This window comes from Amblyraja radiata, chromosome 4 (genome assembly GCF_010909765.2).
Source record: "Amblyraja radiata isolate CabotCenter1 chromosome 4, sAmbRad1.1.pri, whole genome shotgun sequence".
Taxonomy (NCBI): domain Eukaryota; kingdom Metazoa; phylum Chordata; class Chondrichthyes; order Rajiformes; family Rajidae; genus Amblyraja; species Amblyraja radiata.
The window spans coordinates 120536139-120559001 of NC_045959.1; the positions used below are offsets into that span (position 1 = coordinate 120536139).

General features: G+C 46.3%; 1 protein-coding gene across 1 annotated transcript in view; it reads left to right on the top strand.

The window, feature by feature from the left end:
- The window catches only part of zc3h3 (zinc finger CCCH-type containing 3), a 178997-nt gene that overhangs the window by 115929 nt on the left and 40205 nt on the right, over window positions 1-22863 (top strand). Inside the window, exons 9-10 of the mRNA XM_033020431.1 lie at window positions 655-724; window positions 15813-15944. Coding sequence (XP_032876322.1) covers window positions 655-724; window positions 15813-15944 — 202 coding nt within the window. The remainder of the gene's footprint in view (window positions 1-654; window positions 725-15812; window positions 15945-22863) is intronic.

The following is a 22863-nucleotide window of genomic DNA, read 5'->3' on the forward strand; positions in this document are numbered from 1 at the left end:
TATTCCTGGCAGGCCACCCGGTTCAACTCTTTTGCATGTGTAGAAAGGAACTGCAGATGCTGGTTTAAACCGAAGATAGACACAAAAAAATGCTAGAGGAACTCAGCGGGACAGGCAGCAGCTCTGGAGAGAAGGAATGGGTGACGTTTCGGGTCGAGTCTGCAGAAGACTCTCCATCCGAAATGTCACCAATTCCGTGTCTCGTGAGGTGCTGCCTGTCCCACTGAGTCAACCCTTTTGCTGCCAGTTTGCAGTCAGCACAGCAATCCTTTGAATCAGTCAAAACAGTCACTTTATAGGGCGGCAGTTTTGTTGCCTCAGAGCGCCAAACACCCGGGTTCCATCCTGACTACGGGTGCTGCCTGTATGGTATTTGTACGTTCTCCCTGTGACCTGCATGGATTTTCTCCGGGCGCTCTGGTTTCCTCCCACACTCCAAAGATGTACAGGTTTGTAGGTTAATTGGCTTCTGTAAAATTGTAAGCTGTCCCTAGTGTGCAGGGTACTGCTAGTGTACAGGGTGATCGCTGGTCGGCATGGACTAGGTGGGCCGAAGGGTCTGTTTCCGCGCTGCATCTCTAAAGTCTACAGTTTCCGACATCAGAATGCCGATGGTCCCCTGGCAGTTTTTAATCTTCACTTTCTTCTTGTCAGATTCCTACGTGGAACTTGTAAGAAAACTGATGGGACGTGTCCTTTCTCGCACAAAGTGTCAAAAGATAAGGTAGCGGCTTTTTTGTTTCATTTCCTCATAGTGTAAAAACAAAATGTTTATCACTTTTAAATAAGCTTGTTTAGTGTATCATTGTATGGTTCTTGTATTAGCCGCATGGGTCCATCACGAAACAAGCTAGTTGAAGGTAGTTAATGCTGTAGGCCTTCGGGTGATTACAACTTGACACCTTCTGAGAAGGAGGAAAAAGAAAATTGACAAGAGTTGTGGAACGTAATCACGACTTAAATTGTGTGAATCCCAAAATAATTTGTCACTTAGGTAATAAACGTACTTACACTCATTCACTCAGGTTAGTTTTAACCAGGTAAATATGACTAGAGGGCCTGTCCCACTTGGTGATTTTATCGGCGACTGCAGGCATCAGCCCTGAAGCTTGAGAACTGCGGGAAAGAGTAGCTTCAGCCTTAGTTGAGTTTATTGTCATGTATACCGAGGTCCAAGTGAAAAGCTTTCTTGTTGCGTTTTATCCAGTCAGCGGAAAGACGATGCATGATTACAACCAGTGTACTGTGTACAACCACAGTGTACAGATACAGGATAAAGGGAATAACCTTTAGTACAAGGTATAGTGCAGTCAAGGATATTCTGAGGTTGTTGATATGCAGTGTTTATGATGCCAAAGAACTGAAGTGAAATATATCCAGATATTACCATATTTCCTTGTGTAGTGTAATAGATGCACGTGACGACATCAATGTCACTTAGATTTTACATGACGGCATCAATGTTAGAATTTGTGTGTTATATGTGCATTCCTTTTTCTATTCACATTCTTTCTTCTTATTATATATGTGTTCTCTCAAAAGATATTGAATATTGATCAGGACCAGAAATATTGCTGACTATTCCCACAGGTTTAGGTGTATTTTAGTTTTTATTTTACTGGCACAGTGTACAGTAAAAAGCTTTTTTATTGTTGCTTTAGGGTTATTTTTGTTGATTAGTGCAGATTGGTTACTTCTTACTAACTATGTAGTACTGTGTAGTTTATTATCAGAAGTCAGTTCATGTAATTTAGTCTGTAACCCCTGTCCCACGGTACGAGTTCATTCCAAGAGTTCTCCCGAGTTTGCCCTGATTCGAGCTCGGAGATTTACGGTAATGGCCACTCGTCGGTACTCGGGGCTCTCGTGGACATTTTCAACGTTGAAAAATCTTCACGAGTCTTCCCGTGCCTACCTGCCGTTATCGAGTCTTCCCGAGTACCTGCTGTTAGCGCTAAGAGACGTCCCCGAGCTCCGACGTACCTGCTACGTTCATTCTCCGTGCTTACCACGAATTTGATTTTTTTTAAACTCGGGAGAGCTCTTGGAATGAACTCGTACCGTGGGACAGGGCTTTGAGTAGTTGCTAAGCTTGCTGTAACACCATGCTGCAATATACTGTGAGTAGACTTTAATAAATGTGTTGTACTCTGACGTGCGTGTGACTGGCCTTATTACAATTAGTTTCATTTATTGTCACGTGTACCGAGGTACAGTAAAACGCTTTGTTCTGCATGGTATTCCAAACAGGTCAGCTATACTACACATAAATCCTAACAAGTCAAACTCTAGTACAATCAAGTCAAAGTCAAGTACAATAGGTAGAGCAAAGGGGAAGATACAGAGTGCAGAATATAGTTCTCAGCATTGTAGTGCATCAGTTCCACAGACAAAGTCCAATGTCCGCAATGAGGTAGAGGTGAATCGGACAGCTTATGGATGGACCATTCAGAAGCCTGATAACAGAGGGGAAGAAGCTGTTCTTGAAGCTAAGATAAGAGTCACAGTATATTTGTTAACTAATTAAATTCTGCACGCATGGCATGGATTCAGATTCACAGGTGTACAAAGTGACTCCAATTAAAGTTACACACTGATTTAAACCCCTGAGTATATAATGTGCTGTAAAATGTAAGTGTGATGTGATGATATTAAATGTCTTGTGGACTGGCGTTGACTCATCCGTACTTGACTGGACTGTCTGCAATTATCACTATATTGTTTGCTTTTTGTTCTCCTCATCCTTCATCCCCATTTCACATTTACTTCTGAATCGATTGACAGTCATCCCTAAAGCAGACATTTCAAATAGGCCGTACAAATGTCAAAGGCATCTGAAGAACAACTGCCATTGATGTAGAACCTCTTGTTAACTGAATGTCCTAAAGCCCTTTCAAACCAGTCGTTGCCTTTTATTATCTATACTATTGCACATGGGCTAAATGTTTCTTGCTGTTGTTGGTTGAAGGAGAATCTCTGAGGAATGGACAATAAACATAGGTTTTGCAAGCAACATATTAAAGTCATAGAGTGATACAGCGTGGAAACCGGCCCCTCGACCCAACATATGAAACGCCTGAAGAGTGGGAACAGCTTCATGGAACTAGAACCAACCGCACCACTCACCAAACCCAAACAACAGATGACACCAGGACACCACCTGCCTTATACTACCTGGAAAGCCCTAAACCACCTCTGCACTGGGATGGGACGTTGCGGACTCTATCCTGAAGAAGTGGGGGTGTGGAGAGGTACAGACTATGGCCCACCTACTGACTTGCGGCGGAGAGGCACGCACTGTGGACGATCTCCGCAGAGGCACAGATGTGGTACTGGTTGTGGCAAAGCGATGGCATAACGTCATCTGACGCACAAGCGAATGAATCGGATGGATATTTATAGCTCAAAGAAATGTTAGAATAAACACTAAAAGCTGACACTTCATTCGGAGTAACTGTGTGTTTTCATCTTTCTTACACACCCCTGTATTGGCCCCACTTCCACTTCCAACGCTGCAGCGTCACAAACAAACGGGGGAGTCTGAAGTGACAAACGGCACTCTGAGAGAAGACGGCATCAGTTTGCATACACCGTTAACAGGGACCAGTGGATCAGGAGATCGGCTGTGACAAACGGCACTCTGTGTAGCCGGCAGCAGCCGCCAGCCCCGGTTTTGACAGAAGCCGGCATCAGTTTGCAAACGCCGTCACCAGCATGTTTGATTTATTACTGAGGGAGCAGGAAGCCTGGAGGAAGCATCATCCTTGCTCCTGATCCACTGGTCCCTGTTAACCTGTATTATTACACAGAGCAGCACTCCCAGGGCCATTCATCATGCTCACAGGCACAGGCAGCAAGAAGCCATTACCTTTGCTCAGCTCATTTTTTACTGTTCCTAAATATATAATAAAACATCATTGCCAAATCAAATGGGGCAAAGTTTTAAGCAATTTATCGTGTAAGTAATTACCATAAATCTTTCCAAGTCGCCTTTTGTTGGTAAACTGGTAAACACACCGAGCGTTGAAATATTTTGGATCTTTAGAGGAACGATTTCCAATGTACCTCAGTACACGTGACAATAAACTAAACTGATTTTGTAAACATCAACGTATGCACATTGGAATCCAAAGGCCACACAATTACTTCTCGTACAGCGCTGTCACAGTTTGAACCATGAGTTGATCAGTCATGTACTCATAGTTTCTTTCCACAGAAGGTGGTTCATTTTCAACACCTCGAGTTGATAATGAGAGATGGTTTTAATCCAGTCATAGAGCTCAGAAACAGGCCCTTTGGTCCAACTCGCCCCAAGTGCATCTGATCTAGTCCCATTTGCCTGTATTTGACCCATGTTAAACCTTTCCTATCACAGTCCATGCCTGTCCGAGTGCCTTTTATCTCTGATAAGAGAAACGAGACACATAGGTGATGATGTGGAGTGATAAAGAACAGTGAATGTGTTACAGAACTCTCATCGGAGAGAGGAGGAGAACTTCGTCATCTCTCAACGTCATCGCCTATATCTCTCGTTTCCCTTGTCCCTAACCAGGCTGAAGAAGGGTCTCCACCCGAAACGTCACCCATTTCTTCTGCGTGTCCCGCTGAGTTACTCCAAGTTGTTGCGTTTATTGAGGCAAAAAGTGAACAGTGCTGTGCCACGGGGTGCTGTGTTTACTGGGCACCAATGTGGCAACAAATAATGAGCTGGGGAATCTCCTGGTTCATTCACGTTGCAGAGCTGGAAGAATATACAAGGATATTGCCAGCACCGGAGGGTCTGAGCTATGGGGATTGGACAGGCTAGGATAGTTCCGTGGAGCGTAGACGGATGAGAGATTATCTTATAGACGTGTTTAAGAAGAAACTGCAGATGCTGGAAAATCGAAGGTAGACAAAGGTGCTGGAGAAACTCAGCGGGTGCAGCAGCATCTATGGAGCGAAGGAAATCTCCTTCGCTCCATAGATGCTGCTGCACACGCTGAGTTTCTCCAGTACTTTTGTCTATCTTATAGACGTGTATAAGATCATGAGGTAAATAGATTGGGTAGATGCGCAGAGTCTTTTACCAAGTGTAGGGGAGTCAAGAACGAGGATATGGGTTTTAAGAGGAGAAAGATTTAATAGGAATCCGAGGGGCAAGTTTTTCACACAGTGCCTTGCCCAATATCTTATTGTTCTGGTTTAGATAGGTTGAATGCACAGAGTCTTTTACACAGAGTAGGGGAATCAAGAGCCAGAGGACATAGGTTTAAGGTGAGAAGGGAAAGATTTAATAGGAACCTGAGGGGCAATTTTTTCACACAAAGGGTGGTGGGTGTATGGAACGAGCTGACAGAGGAGGTAGTTGAGGCAATAGACAATAGGTGCAGGAGTAGGCCATTCGGCCCTTCGAGCCAGCAACGCCATTCATTGTGATCATGGCTGATCATCCATAATCAGTACCCTGTTCTTGCCTTCTCACCATATCCTTTGACTCCGCTATCTTTAAGAGCTCTATCCAACTCTCTCTTGAAAGCATCCAGAGAATTGGCCTCCACTGCCTGTGGAGCTGAGGCTGCGGGACTCGGAGCTGGGGCTGCGGGACTCGGAGCTGAGGCTGCGGGACTCGGAGCTGTTGCAGCGGGACTCGGAGCTGATGCAGCGGGACTCGGAGCTGTTGCAGCGGGACTCGGAGCTGTTGCAGCGGGGCTCGGAGCTGTTGCAGCGGGACTCAGAGCTATTGCAGCGGGACTCGGAGCTGAGGCTGCGGCCCGCGGCTGGGGCAGCGGGACTCGGAGCTGTTGCAGGGGGACTCAGAGCTGTTGCAGCGGCCCGGGGCTGGGGCAGCGGGACTCGGAGCTGAGGCCGCGGGACTCGGAGCTGGGGCAGCGGGACTCGGAGCTGTGGCTGCGGGACTCGGAGCTGATGCAGCGGCCCGGAGCTGATGCAGCGGCCCGGAGCTGAGACTGCGGGACTCGGAGCTGATGCTGCGGGACTCGGAGCTGAGGCTGCGGGACTCGGAGCTGAGGCTGCAGGACTCGGAGCTGAGGCTGCGGGACTCGGAGCTGTGGCTGCAGGACTCGGAGCTGATGCAGCGGGACTCGGAGCTGATGCAGCGGGACTCGTAGCTGAGGCTGTGGCGGGCCGACTCGGAGCGGAGACGGCGTTCCGGCTTTCGGCAGCGGCGACATCACCACGGAGGTCCGCTGGACTGGAGGGCGGCATCTTCGGCCTGGATCGATCGCCTCAGCGCAGAGGGAGAACAAGGAGGGAAGAGACGGAGACTAAGACTTTTGCCTCCATCACAGTGAGGAGGTGCTTGGTGAACTCAATGTGGTGGATGTTAATTTGTGTTTATTGTATGTTTTGTTATTTATTGTTACTGTGTATGACTGCAGGCAACATAATTTCGTTCAGACCGAAAGGTCTGAATGACAATAAAGGAATCAAATTCAAATTCAAATTCAATAGATAGAAAGTATAACAACATTTAAAAGACAGGTCCAGGGACAGGAAAGGCTTCGAGGGATATGGGCCAAATACGGGCAGGTTGGACTAGTGTAGCTGGGGCATCTTGGTCGCCATGGGCAAGCTGGGCCGAAGAGCCTGTATAACTCTGTGACTGGTGGTGCAGTGGTCAGGTTACAAGAGTAGCAGTCAGAGTTCTGTGCCATTAGTCTAAAGACATGAGTGTGAATGCCACTGTGACAGCTGGGGATTTTAAATTCTGTCATGTAATGTGGGCTTGAAAATAAATAACCTAATCCCAATAATAGTAACGATGAACCTCCCAGATAATCAAAACCCTCCTGGTTCACTAATATCCTACCAAGTACAAGCAACCTTGCTGCATCACCGGTACCTCCGACCCTCCATCTCCTACCAAGTAAAATCTGTTCTCCGTGCTTGGTCTGTCCTACACATGACTCTGGGCCAAGGACTGTTCAACACATCTAATATAAAGGCAGGCATGGAGCCCATCCACACTGCAGCTGACTCCGATAATCCACACACTTTGGTGTGCAAATCAGAGTCATACAGCGTGCAAGCAGGCCCTTCGGCCCAACTTTCCCATGCTGAAATCAGGTGAACAATAACTCCTGGCATAGTCTGCAGCTCCCGTATCTGGGCCTCGAGGAAATAAAATACATCTTACGTGTCAGGCAATTCAATGTGGGTTTGGGGACGGCTGTACCGATCGAAAGTGTCTTCAATATAACTGTGGGTAGACACAAATGCTGGAGAAACTCAGCGGGTGAAGCAGCATCTAGGGAGCGAAGGAATAGGTAACGTTTCGGGCCGAGACCCTTCTTCCCATAGGCGACGTTTCAGGTCGAGCAATAGAAAATAGAAGGTCGACGTAGAAAATAGGTGCAGTAGTAGGCTATTCAGCCCTTCGAGCCTGCACTGCCATTCAATATGATCATGGCTGATCATCCAACTCAGTATCCTGTACCTGCCTTCTCTCCATACCCCCTGATCCCTTTAGCCACAAGGGCCACATCTAACTCCCTCTTAAATATAGCCAATGAACTGGCCTCAATTACCTTCTGTGGCAGAGAGTTCCACAGATTCACCACTCTCTGTGTGAAAAATGTTTTTCTCATCTCGGTCCTAAAGGATTTCCCCCTTATCCTTAAACTGTGACCTCTTGTTCTGGACTTCCCCAACATCCTGCATCTAGCCTGTCCAACCCCTTAAGAATTTTGTAAGTTTCTATAAGATCCCCACTCATTCTTCTAAATTCTCGTGCCCCCTTCTTCCTACAGGTGACATTTTGGGTCAAGATCCTTCTTCCTTTTGGTGGCATTTTGAGTCGAGACCCTTCTTCTACAGGCGACGTTTCGGGTCATCATGTACCCATTAAATCTTGCCCCTCTCAGCTTAGACCCACGTCCCCTGGTTCTTGATCCCCCTACTGTGCATTTAACAATCTGGAACCTTTAGGGCTGGCATCTTTAGGGAACAGGGGTTCTCCTCTTCCATCATAGATGAGGCCCTCACACGTGTCTCCTCGACACCCCGCAGCTCTGCCCTTGCTCCCCCTGCCCCTAGTGGCAACGGGGACAGAGTCCTCCTAGTCCTCACCTTCCCCCCATCAGCTGTTGCATCCACAACACATAATCCTCCAACATTTTTGCTTGAAGAACTTCAATATAACTGTGGATTACTAGAAAACTCACCTGCCGAGGTGTGGCCCTTGAAGTGTGGTTTAATTTAGTTGGCTTTTTCCAGCGTATTAGTTGTACAGCTTAGGTTCTCCTTTATTTTCGGTTACTGCCAGTGTCCTCCTCAGTATGCTGTCGTTCTGCACGTGAATGCTAAGCAAACGTAATATAATATGTGGATGACCAATTGCCCTAATAACTCCTCACATCTAATGGTGTTTAATAATGTTGCTGTCAAATTCCTTGGGACGTTCTGCTAATTTGAAGACGCAAAATAAACGCTCATCATTTTTATTGTGCCATAACGAAGATTATATCTGTACCCAAGTGCAGGGAGTATTTAAAGTAACTTCCTCGAAACCCAGAGGGAACTTCAGTTTCATTCCACCAAGCATTGTACCAACTCGAGATTTGCATAGAGTTGTAGTCAAGTCAAGAGTCAAGAGAGTTTATTGTCATGTGTCCCAGATAGGACAATGAAATTCTTGCTTGCTGCAGCACAACAGACTATTGTAAGCATAAATACAGAACAGTTCAGTGTGGCTATGTAGCATAGACCATATATATATATATATATACACATAAATAAACAGATAAAGTGCAATAGGCTGTTATAGTTCAGAGTTTGTTTGATGGTGAGTTTAATAGCCTGATGGCTGTGGGGAAGAAGCTGTTCCTGAACCTGGATGTACCAGATTTCAGGCTCCTGTACCTTCTTCCCGATGGCAGCGGAGAGATGAGTGTGTGGTCAGGATGGTGTGGGTCCTTGATGATGTTGGCAGCCTTTTTGAGGCAGCGACTGCGATAGATCCCTTCGATGGTGGGGAGGTCAGAGCCGATGATGGACTGGGCAGTGGTCACAACTTTCTGCATTCTTTTCCGCTCCTGGACGCTCAAGTTGCCGTACCAAGCCACGGTGCAACCAGTCAGCATGCTCTCTACTGTGCACCTGTAGAAGTTCGAGAGAGTCCTCTTTGACATACCGACTCTCCGTAATCTTCTCATGAAGTAGAGGCGCTGATGTGCTTTCTTTATAATTGCATCAGTGTGCTGGGTCCAGGAAAGATCTTCGGAAATATGCACGCCTAGGAATTTAAAGTTCTTGACCCTTTCCACCATCGTCTCGTTGATATAAACGGGACTGTGGGTCCCTATCCTACCCCTTCCAAAGTCCACAATCAGTTCCTTGGTTTTGCTGGTGTTGAGAGCCAGGTTATTGTGCTGGCACCATTTGGTCAATCGGTCGATCTCACTTCTTGAGTCATACAGTGTGGACCAAGATGTCCAATCCACACTAGTCCCACCTGCCTGCTTTTGGCCCATATCCCTCTAATCCTGTCCAATCCATGTACCAAAGGGAGACACAAAATGCTGGAGTAACCCTGCGGGTGGGGCAGCATCTCTGGAGAGAAGGAATGGGCGATGTTTCGGGTCGAGACCCTTCTTCAGACTGATATTTCCGGTTCCAGACCTATCCATGTACCTGTCCAAGTGTTTTGTTAAAGTTGTGACAGTGCCTGCTTCAACTACCTCACGCAGCACGTTCCATACACCCAGCCAAAAAGAGGTTCCCATCAAATCTTTCCCCTCTCACCATAAACCTATACCCTCTGGTTCTCCATTCCCCTACTTTGGGCAAACATCACCGTGCATCTACCCGATCTATTCCCCTCATGATTTTGTACATCTCTATAACATCTCCCCTCATCCTCCAGCGCTCCAAGGAATAAACCACTGGCCTGCTCAACCTCTCCCTATTGCTCACACCCTCTAGTCCTGGCAATATCCTCGTAAATCTTCTCTGCAGCCTTTCCAGCTTGACAATATCTTTCCTATAGCACGGTGCCCAAAACTGAACTCAATATTCTAAATGCAGTCTCACCAACATCTTATACAACTGCAACATGACCTCCCAACTTCCATACTCAATACTCTGGCTGATGAAGGCCAATGTGACTCAATGGATCAATGCACTCTGTGAAACGTCACCCATCCATGTTCTCCACAGATGCTGCCTGACCCGCTGAGTTACTCCAGCACTCTGTGAAACATCACCTATCCATGTTCTCCACAGATGCTGCCTGACCCGCTAAGTTACTCCAGCACCTTATGTCTGTTTTTTGTCCGTTCTCCCTGTGACCGCGTGGGTTTTCTCCACGTGCTCAGGTTTCTTCCCACGCTCCAAAAATTGTCGGAAGGAACTGCAGATGCTGGTTTAGACCGAAGATAGACCCAAAAAGCTCGAGTAACTGAGCGGGTCAGACAGCATCTCTGGAGAAAAGGACCCAAATTCCTTTTTCTCCAGAGATGATGTCTGACCCGCAGAGTTACTCCAGCTTTTTGTGTCTTTCTTTGGTTTGTAAGTTAATTGGCTGTAAATTGTCCGTATAGGATAGTGTTTAGGATAATATTAGTGTGCGGGATGATTATTTGTCGGCTTGGATTCGGTGGGCCGTAGGGCCTGTTCCCGGGCTGTGTCTAAAGTAAAACGTCTGATACAATGACAATAGTTAAGAGACAATTAGACAGGTACTTATATAGGTTGTCATAGATGTAATGCAAACAAATGTGATGGATGTTAGATGAGCAAAGAGGTTGGCATGGATGTGTTAGGGCAATGGATCTATTTCTGTACTGTACATCTCTGTGATGCTAAAGACCTTGTCTGATTATATATATGCAAATTTTCTATTTTTTAAATCTATATTTCTTTCCTAACCCTTCTTGTTAAAATCAGATGAAATCCTGGACAAATTGAAAGTGGTTCATATAATGGAATCATCACATCATACGTACATGAGAAGATGCATATTGTGCACTTGTGTGTGGAGACGGTAGAGGCAGATATTACAGTGTAATTAGGAGATCATTTATCCTTAATTGAGCATTCACTTCAGCGTTTATCTGTGCTAGAGTGCGGGCATTTTCTCAAAGATGAATTGCCCGAACTTTCCCCACACATCCTCCCCCGTGTAAAATAAAAGACGTACAGGTTTGTAGGTTAATTGGCTTGGTAAAATGTAAAAAAATGTTCCTAGTGGGTGTAGGATAGTGTTAATGTGCAGGGATCGCTGGTCGACGCAGACCCGGTGGGCCGAAGGGCCTGTTTCCATGCTGTATCTCTAAACTAAACTAAACCCCTAACTTGAAATATTTTTTCCCGCCGACTAACCTGACCAGATTTCCTATTTAGGAGTACTCGTGTTTCAAACCACTGGAGCTTACTCCTAGTAATAGAGAGAATCTGATTTTCAGGACAGCATGGTGGCGCAGTGGTAGAGTTGCTGCCTTACAGCGCCAGATACATATGATGAGCATTTTATGGCACTGGGCCTGTACTCACTGGAGTTTAGAAGAATGAAACATAGAAACATAGAGAATAGTGAAACGCCTGGATATGTGAATGTGGAGAGTATGTTTCCACTAGTGGGAGAGTCTAGGACTAGAGGTCATAGCCTCAGAATTAAAGAACGTTCCTTTAGGAAGGAGATGAGGGATTTCTTTAGTCAGAGAGTGGTGAATCTGTGGAAATCTTTGCCACAGAAGGCTGTGGAAGCCAAGTCAATGGATATTTTTAAGGCAGAGATAGATAGATTGTTGTTTAGTACGGGTGTCAGGGGTTATGGGGAGAAGGCAGGAGAACGGGGCTAATGAGGAAGAGATAGATCAGCCATGATCGAATGGCGGGGTAGACTTGATGGGCCAAATGGCCTAATTCTGCCCCTATCACATACGACCTTATGATAAACGCAGGTTCAATTCTGACTACGTGTGCTTTCTGTACGGAGTTTGTACGTTCTCTCCGTGACCGCGTGGGTTTTCTCCAGATGCTCCGGTTTCCTCCCGCACTCCAAAGACGTGCAGGTATGTAGGTTAATTGGCTTTGATAAAGTTGTAAATTTGTCCCTAGTGTGTAGGATAGTGCTGGTGTATGGGGGGTGATCGCTGGTGGGTGTGGAGTCAGTGGGCTGATGGAGAATCAGCACTTTTCCTTAGACTTGAAGTGACTTGAAAATTCAGCTGTGCGCAGTTAGGGGCCTCTTGTTATGTTCAGCTTCATTAACCACCGTGTTTGATTTTCCTGTATAAGTGCTTTATAATGGTGAGAAAAAGCTTCATAACCCTTGGTTAATGGAAGCCGTGTCCTCAATCTTGATGTCTAGTTGCAACAGAGTATAACGCAAGTTAATTGAAATAACTTCGCCAGATTTACTTGTTTACAGCTTCATTCTAAGAAATGTGTGCATGCTCCAAAATGTTAAATTAGCTGTAAAAAAACTGATGCGAGAGCTTTGTATTTTTGTTTAAGCCGCCGAGTGTCAAAAATGTTGTTTGTATAAGGATTAAGGCCGGATGTCAAAGCTTTCTGTGCCCATGGGTCATTTACTTACACCCTCAAGCCCAATGCACAATTAAAGTTACAACACTCATCACCACTTCTTCGTTTAACCAAACATTTAGTGTCATTAATTTCCACTTCAAAAAAAGTCAAATGAATGAGTTTTTATCTCCCAATGAGGCTCTTTCTTAAACCACCGACTTGGAGCAGATAAAGTTGGTCAAGTGGAGCGTATGGGCGAGGGTCAAAGCTGTTCTACCAGGGGCTGTTATTCACGCACACTGACCATGGGTTGTAGATATGAAACTGCAGGATGGACAGTGATCAACGTACAACGCCTCAGGTTGCAAACTGGCCCAAATGTGAGTGGAAAGAATTCAAGTCATTGCCTGGAATTCTTCTAGTTAGATAATTCTGGATGAAGGAGATTTTCAGCTCCATCAACTCCCACTCCAGCAACCAAAACGTTGCTGCCTTCTGCACGTTGCGTTTCAATGGTGATGAACAAGCAGAAAAGTTCTCCACAACTTCAGGACTTTCCCAGGAGGCCATTGGACTCATTCCCCTGATGAGCTGTTTAAGAAGGAACTGCAGATGCTGGAAAATCGAAGGTAGACAGAAATGCTGGAGAAACTCAGCTGATGAGGCAGCATCTATGGAGCGAAGGAGATAGGCGACGTTTCGAGTTTCGACCCGAATCTTCGCCTATTTCCATCGCTCCATAGATGCTGCCTCACCCACTGAGTTTCTCCAGCATTTTGTCTACCTCCAATGAACGGCTCATTTTTCTATCATTTTCCACCGTGTTTCATGTTCTCTCAATTCTTCGTCCGACCATTGAAAAGTACAGCACTGTCTGTGCCGAATAGTAGTCGGTAAAGCATGTTAAACGCCACTATCATATCAGCCTCCTCCACCACCCGTGGCAGCATTCCCTGCCATCCTCATTGAAGCACACACACAATTGTGGATGTGGAGAGGATGTTTCCACCAGTGGGAGAGTCTAGGACTAGAGGTCACAGCCTCAGAATTAAAGGATGTTCTTTTAGGATGGAGATGAGGAGGAATTTCTTTAGTCAGAGGGTGGTGAATCTGTGGAAATCTTTGCCACAGGCGGCTGTGGAGGCCAAGTCAGTGGATATTTTTAAGGCAGAGATAGATAGATTATTGATCAGAACGGGTGTCAGAGGTTATGGGGAGAAGGCAGGGTGATTGGGGTTCGGAGGAAGAGATAGATCAGCCATGATTGAATGGTGGAGTAGACTTGATGGGCCGAATGGCCTAATTCTACTCCGATTCCTTATGACCTTATGATTTATAATAATAATAAATTTTATTTAATGGGCGCCTTTCAGACATCTCAAGGACACCTTACATAGTAATCGGAATAACATATAATCGGAATATAACAAGTAATAAAGACATCACAGAGACACAAATTAAAAACAGAATTCAATCCAAAAACAGAAAATCAAAAACACAGTGTGAAGAGAGAGCAGCGGCAGCCAAAGCGCGCCAGCGTCCACTCTCTAGCAGCCTCGGGTTGCTAACTGGCCCAAATGTGATTTAGCAGCCCTTGTGTTTTTAAAAAAAAATCCTGCCTTGCACTTCCCTTTTAAACTTTGCCCTTGTCCCCTTCATGCTATGCCCTCTAGTCTTACATAGAAAATAGGTGCAGGTATAGGCTATTTGGCCCTTCGAGCCTGCACCGCCATTCAATATGATCATGGCTGATCATCCAACTCAGTTTTGTTCTAGTCTTCTTAAACAACTCCGTTTTGCCTTTACTATTCTGTTATATATTTGTGTGGTACAAAACTTTGGTACAAAAGCAGTAATTTTGGAGATAATTGGGAAGTACACAACGGGATTTTATTCTCTACGCTGCAGATGAACTGTAATGAGGGAAAAAACAATATTTTATCCAGAGACTTTACAGCACAGTTGATTCTTTATCACACTTCTGAAAATGTCACTGCAAGGAACAAGCGTGGCCTGTGAACCCACGTCAGGCCTGTCACACGGGCTTATTTATGCATAGGCTGCCTTAAGTCCATATTCCTTTAACGAACAAAAAATTATTTATTCCACCCTTAAATGTTTCAATTGGCCCATCATCAACAACCTTTTTGGGAAGGGAAGGCAGCATTTCTACTGCCCATTATATCTAGTTGTTCCTCCTGAACTAACTTGTGAAGAAGGGTCCCGATCCAAAGCATCGCTTATCCATGTTCTCCAGAGATGCTGCCTGACCCGCTGAGTTACTCCAACACTCTGTGAAACGTCACCTATCCATGTTCTCCACAGATGCTGCCTGACCCGCTGAGTTACTCCAGCACTCTGTGAAACGTCACCTATCCATGTTCTCCACAGATGCTGCCTGACCCGCTGAGTTACTCCAGCACTCTGTGAAACGTCACCTATCCATGTTCTCCACAGATGCTGCCTGACCCGCTGAGTTACTCCAGCACACTGTGAAACGTCACCTATCCATGTTCTCCACAGATGCTGCCTGACCCGCTGAGTTACTCCAGCACTCTGTGAAACGTCACCTATCCATGTTCTCCACAGATGCTGCCTGACCCGCTGAGTTACTCCAGCACTCTGTGAAACGTCACCTATCCATGTTCTCCACAGATGCTGCCTGACCCGCTGAGTTACTCCAGCACTCTGTGAAACGTCACCTATCCATGTTCTCCACAGATGCTGCCTGACCCGCTGAGTTACTCCAGCACTCTGTGAAACGTCACCTATCCATGTTCTCCACAGATGCTGCCTGACCCGCTGAGTTACTCCAGCACTTCACGTTGTGCTTTGCAGAAGGTTGTGGAAGTAGAATTGTCACTTTGTGAGTGTGTGGAATTGAAGGTCTCCAGCGATGTGTCACAATGATGCAGTGGGTCACCAACACAGGCGGAAAGAATTCAATGATCCTGGAATATTTTAAAGCAGCATTACTGATATGCACTTAAGTCTATTAAAGCTCTGTTCGATATTCTGTAATACCAAATTGATTGATAGCTGAGCACGAGTCTAGGTGCACTGAGTAAGCAGATTACAGCAGTACCAGCGCTTGTTTGTTGCTTGATAATGCATCTATGCAGATGCTCAATAAAAAATGCAACTTCCAAATGCCAGGGGACATTGTTCACTTCAGGATATCTGGGGAACAGTTATTAGTGCGAGCAGGTACTTAAATCAGAAGCAACCTGGAAATGAACCAGTCACTCATATGTAGCGTGTGTTGGTTTATCTTTTCTGCTGTTTCATTGATCAGAAATTGGCTCGTAAAGTTCCAACGTTGTTTTCTGCTTGTATTTCAGATGCCTGTTTGCTCTTACTACCTCAAAGGAATCTGCAGCAACAACAACTGCCCTTATAGCCACGTGTATGTGTCGAGGAAGGCAGAGGTTTGCAAAGATTTCCTGAAGGGATACTGCCCACTGGGAGCTAAGGTACATAAAACCTTCATTGCTGGTACTATTCACATATTGAAAGGCCTGGTTCAGCTGTTGCAAATAAAACACTTGTTTAAGAGGCACTAAGTGCTGGAGTAACTCTGCGGGACAGACAGCATCTCTGGAGAGAGGGAATGGGTGACGTTTCGGGTCAAGACCCTTCTTCAAATATAGTCTGAAGAAGGTTCTTGACCCGAAACGTCACCCATTCCTTCTCTCCAGAGATGCTGTCTGTCCCGCAGAGTTACTCCAGCACTTTGTGTCTATCTTCGGTGTAAACCAGCATCTGCAGTTCCTTTGTACACTTTTCTAAGAGGATGTTGCCAGGACTTGAGGGCCTGAGATGTATGCAGAGGTTGAGCAGGCTAGGACTATTCCTTGTAGCACAGGAGGATGAGGGGCGATCATATAGAGGAGTACAAAATCATGAAAGATTGGGTAAATGCACAGACTCTTGCCCAGAGAAGAAGAACCAGAGAACATAGATTTAAGGTGAGGGGGGAAAGATGTAATGGAAGCCAGAGGGGTACCTTTTTCACACAGAGGGTGGTGGGTGTATGGAACCAGCTGCTGGAGGAGTTAGTTGATATCGTAACGTTTAAGAAACATTTAGACTGGTAGCACATGGGTAGAGTTGCTGCCTTACAGCGCCAGAGACCTGGGTTCGATCCTGACGACGGGGGCTTCATACAGGTTTTCTCCGAGATCCTTGGTTTGTTCCCACACTTCAAAGATGTACAGGTTTGTAGGTTAATTGGCTTGGTATAAAGGTAAATTAGCCCTATTGTGTAAGGTAGCGTTAATGTGCAGGGATCGCGGGTTGGTGCGTACTCAGTTGGCCGAAGGGCCTGTTTCCGCACTGTCTCTAAACTAACCTAAACATGGATAGGACAGGTTTAGGGGGATATATGGGCTAAATACAGGCAGGTAGGACAAGTGTAGATGGGACATGTTGGTCGGTGTGGGCAAGTTGGGCTGAATGTTGTATGTGACTCTATAAAGGACTTGATGTTTTGTGATCAGATAAGAAAATGTGTTGATCAATTAATGTATATAAATGCTGATGAGTGAGAAGGTGTCCCATTTTAACCCCAGATCAACATCAATGTTGACAATGCACAGGTGGATAGGCAATAAGACTCCTCACCTTGGTGGGCAGACACAATGTTTCCCTGTAGTATATAATGACATATTTTAATTCATGCTGTGGTCTTGCAATGAAGGCCATGGAAATGTTGTGAACATAATGGGCAGCACAGTGGTGCAGCGGTAGAGCTGCTGCCTTACATGTTAAACCCTAACTCAGTGTGCCATCTGTACGGAGTTTGTCCGTTCTCCCTCTGATCACGTGGGTTTTCTCCGGGTGCTATAGACTTGCACGGGAAGGTAGACGCTCCCGCCCCCACGAGTCTCGGGCAGATGGGGCTCGTCAGCCTGGGAAGGCAGTCCATCTTGTAGAGGGAAAACTCTGATTTAAAACCTCCACTGCCGTGTGGCCATATCCAGTCATGGAAAAGGCTCCAGGAGTAAACCTCAAGAAAATCCGTAGTCGGAGCCCTTAAGGCAGTTCGTCGTTGTCTACAACCTCGCTCTGGCAGCTCCTGCAACGGCGCTGGTGCCAACCTGTAACGGCCCTGCTGTTCCTTTGGATCGATCAGCGACGTGGAGAGGGGGGACGTGCTGCATGGGGAACAGCCTGTCCTCCATATGACACCGCCCAGGTTTGCATCTGACCAGGATGCATCACCCATGGTCAGTCATGACCGAGAGGGGCCTACGACCGGTTTCCTCCCACATCCCAAAGACATGCAGTTTTGCAGGTTAATTAGCTTCTGTTAGTTGTAAATTGTCCCCAGTGTGTGGGATAGTGCTAGTGTATGGGGTGATCGCTGGTCAGAGGCAGACTCAGTGAGCCCAAGGACCTGTGTCCGTGCTGTATCTCTAAAGTCTAAAGACATGCCCCCATCAAGAATTGTAGCTGATATTAGATGGACATATTCCAGTTCTCAGACTGAAAATGTCTGCTGTCAACATATTTGACACAAATCTGGATCCATTGGATGGTGTGCCGTGCACTCCATGTATTATTACTGTGTGCACCGAGATGCAGAGAACAGCTATTGTCTCCATAGCATCCAGTCGAATCACACTGGACATGAGTACCATCAGGCCAGACCCCTGAACTTGTGATTCCTCACTGTTAGAATTAAAAAGTAGTGCAAAGAGAAACATACCAGAGTGCAGCATTGTATTGCTGCATTGTCAGAGAAAATGCAGGTTCAAAAAAAGTGCAGGTTGGGCAGTGAGGTAGGTTGGGAGATTGGGACAACACCCTTTAGCCTATGAGAGGTCTGTTCAGTAATCTGACAACAGTGATGAATAATAATAATAATAATAACTTTTATTTATGGGCGCCTTTCAAGAGTCTCAAGGACACCTTACAAAAATTTAGCAAGTAGAGGAAAAACATGTAAGCGGAATGAAATAAATAGTAGACATGACTAGTACACAAATTAAAGAAAGAATTCAATTCAAAACACAATATGAGGCAATTCAAGCACAGATGAAAAGGGAGGGGGACGTGGGGCTAAGGATAGGCAGAGGTGAAGAGATGGGTCTTGAGGCGGGACTGGAAGATGGTGAGGGACACGGAATTGCGGATCAGTTGGGGGAGGGAGTTCCAGAGCCTGGGAGCTGCCCTGGAGAAGGCTCTGTCCCCAAAACTGCGGAGGTTGGATTTGTGGATGGAGAGGAGACCGGCTGATGTGGATCTGAGGGACCGTGAGGGTTGGTAGGGGGAGAGGAGGTCAGTGAGATATGGGGGGGGCCAGATGGTGGAGGGCTTTGTAGGTGAGGATCAGGATTTTGTAGGTGATCCGGTGGGAGATGGGAAGCCAGTGAAGTTGTTTGAGGACTGGAGTGATGTGATGCCAGGATTTGGTGTGGGTGATGAGTCGGGCGGCTGCGTTCTGGACCAGTTGGAGTCGGTTGATGTAGGTGGAGCTGATGCCAAGGAGAAATGAATCACAAGTTCCCTGGTCTGGGAACAGCTCTGCTGACCTGCTGAGTATTTCCAGTAGTTTGTGATTTAATGTTTGATATTTTAAACTTCCAGCATTTATAGTTATTTTGATTTGTACACTTATGTTAACCTCGTTGGATAAAAATGAAATCCTGCAGATGCTGTGATTGTAGGTCTCTAAACAGACGCTGTATAAGACAAGAGTTTCACTGTGTGTTTGATCTTCACACATCTGGCAATAAAGACACTATTGAACAGCTGGAAGACTGAAATAAAAGCACAAAGTGCTGGGGATATTTAGCAGATCAGGTGTCATCTGTGGAGAGAGAGAAACAAAATGAATATTACATCTTTCACAGTAGCACAGTGATTAAAGCCGCTGCCTCACAGCTCTAGACCTCAGCTGGTGTTGTGTGAAGTTTACACATTCTCTCCCGACAAGGTTCACCAGATTAATTCCCGGGATGGCGGGACTGTCATATGTTGAAAGAATGGAGGGACTGGGCTTGTAGACAATAGGTGCAGGAGTAGGCTATTCAGCCCTTCGAGCCAGCATCACCATTCATTGTGATCATGGCTGATCATCCACAATGTATACATTGGAATTTATAAGGATGAGAGGCTATCTTATTGAAACATATAAGATTATTAAGGGTTTGGACACGCTAGAGGCAGGAAACATGTTCCCGATGTTGGGGGAGTCCAGAACCAGGGGCCACAGTTTAAGAATAAGGGGTAAGCCATTTAGAACGGAGATGAGGAAAAACGTTTTCACACAGAGAGTGGTGAGTCTGTGAATTTCTCTGCCTCAGAGAGCTGTGGATTCACTGGATGAAGTGAAGTGTATGAAGTACAATGGCTAGAACTGTATTTCATCCTGAGAAAGCAAGTGTTGATGTTGGATAAGCCTGGTTTTGAAATTAAATGGCCACTTGGAGCTGGATGTAGTCACGGTTTATTACCATCTCCTCCCTGCCTGTGACATCGTTGTGTGGATGATGCAACTCAAGGTCGTGTGAGAACCACACTCTTTCTTGTAGCGTGCAAACTTCCTCGCTGTTGTGCTTACCTGAAAAAGGGACTAAATAGCTCTATAATTCAAATGAGGAAATTATTCACCAAGTATGTTTTGCAACATACGAGGAACTTCATTGGCCAGGTCAGTCATACAATTAAAAGCACCAGATCACTCAAAAACACATTTTAACATGAACATCCACCACAGTGACTCCTTCTTCCTCGGGAATGTGGGCCTCGAGCCCCCCGTTGACGGGACGGTCTTGACTCCCGTAGCCGGTGGTGTTCGGCCCTCCACGTCGAGGTGTTCAGCTCCCCCGCGCTGGACGATCAAACCTCGCACCGGGGCTGGACGAACTTTCTGCGGCGTTGGAGCTCCCGACTAGCCTCTCCCGAGACTGCGAGCCCTTGATGGTACGTCCGCAGGCCGCGGTGGGAGCGATCCCAGGCAAGGGATCCGCTCCGATGTTAAGTCCGCGCCCCGCGGTGGGGCTCACGACAGTCCGAGGCGGTGGTAGGACGCAGAGCCCGGAGAATGTGATCCGAAAATTGATCAACTCCGGGAAGGTAAGAACCTGAAAAAAAAGTTTCCCCTGATCCCCCTCCCCCCCCCACATAAAACATACTGAAGTACATTAAATCAAACTTTTAACAAACACTAAACATAACTTTTATATTATAAATGCCACGTGGTTGCAGTAAGATGAAGAAGCTCGTTTGCATTGCGTTGCATGATTTCATTGCGCCAGGGATGTAGATTTTGCAAAGATGATGAACCCCATTTGCCTGCACGATTCTTCCCCTTTTTCCATAACATAATCCAGTTGGATGAAGGATGGCAGCCGATGCAGTAGTCAGGGTGGCACGGTGGCACAGCGGTAGAGTTGCTGCCTCACAGCGCCAGAGACCCGGGTTCACTCCAGACTACGGGCGCTGTCTGTACACTCTCCCTGTGACCACCTGGGTTTTCATCCGGTGTCCCAAAGACATACAGGTTTGAAGGTTAATTGGCCTCTAAGTTACGAGGACAGAGCTAGTCTACGGGGTGGCCGCTGGTCGGTGCAGACTCGGTGGACCGAAGGGCCTGTTTCCGTGCTGTATCTAATGATTTTGTTCTTTAGTTAGCTGAGTCCGTGCCGACCAGCGATCCCCGCACACTAACACTATCCTACACACAAGAGGGACAATTTACACTTATACCCAGCCAATTAATCTACAAACCTGCTCGTCTTTGGAGTGTGGGAGGAAACTGGAGATGCCGGAGAAATCCCACGCAGGTCACGGGGCGAACGTACAAACTCCGTACAGACAGCGCCCGTAGTCAGGATTGAACGCGGGTCTCTGGCGCTGTGACTAGGCGGATGTGGAGAGGATGTTTCCACTAGTGGGATAGTCTCGGACTAGTGGGCATAGCCTCAGAATTAAAGGACGTTCCTCGAAGGGCCGAATGGCCTACTCCTACACCTATTGTCTATTGTTTAGGAAGGAGATAAGGAAGAATTTCTTTAATCAGAGGGTGGTGAATCTATGGAATTATTTGCCACAGAAGGCAGTGGAGGCCAAGTCAATGGGTAGATTATTGTGTAAGAAGGAACTGCAGACTCTGGTTTAAACCAAAGATGGACACAAAAGCTGGAGTAACTCAGCGGGACAGGCAGCGTCTCTGGAGAGAAGGAATGGGTGACGTTTCGTGTCGAGGCCCTTCTTCAGATTCTTGATTAGTACAGGTCAGAGGTTATGCGGAGAAGGCAGGGGAATGGGGTTAGGATAAGTAAATATAGATCAGCCATGATTGAATGGCGGGGTAGACTTGATGGGCCGAATGGCCTAATTCTGCTCCTATCACTTATGAAGATGAATAAGAACAGAAATTGTCCATTCAGCCCATCGAGTCCACTCCGCCACTCGATGAAGGCTGATCTGTTTTTCCCTCTCAACCCCAGTCTCCGTACCACACTACATATAATTCAGAGTTCCAGCATCTGCAGTTGAGAGGGATATGGGCCAAATGCAGACAAATGTGACTTGTGTCATCTTGGTCAGAATGAATGAGTTGGGCCGAAGGGCCTGTTTCCGTGCTGTATGACTATGATAATCACTTACAAGTGCTGACTATATTGTTTTTATAGTTGTCCAATAAAAAACAGTGGGTTTGGACAGAAAAGGCCCCGTCTGCAGTTAGCAGAACTATAAATATCTATGCAGAGCGCTGATCTGGTAAATATTTTCCCAAAGAGTCTAAATGCCATTCTGGGCCTTCAGTGGGTTAACTAATATTCTCCAGACAACACCAAAAGTGCTGACTGTGGTTACTGACACGGTGTTAAACTGTTGTAGAGAGCCCCAGAGAATTCACACAACCTTCACAATCAAGTGGAAATTACTCATGGTCTGATTCCATTTCACAACGCATCCATTCCACTGCCATTCTGCCAACAAACCGTGTTCCAGACCTCATTTACTAAAATATTGCACTTTTCTTTTATCTTCCAATCGCTGTGATTGAAAGATAAATCTGGTTGCGCTTTTGAACTGTTACTGATACCAAGTTACTGGCTGGCTTAGACATTGCAGGACACTGGCTTAGTCCACACTTAGTCTCTCTCTCTCTCTCTCTCTCTCCCTCAACCTCTAGACTTTCCTCTCAGTTGTGTCCTGCTCTCTCTGTTATCAAATGCATCTTGTCTGTGAAGCAACCAATGATGGCGCTGTCTAAAGACACAGAGTGCTGGAGTAACTCAGCGGGTCAGGCAGCATCTGTGGAGAACATGGATAGGTGACGTTTCACAGAGTGCTGGAGTAACTCAGCGGGTCAGGCAGCATCTGTGGAGAACATGGATGGGTGACGTTTCACAGAGTGCCTGAGTAACTCAGCCG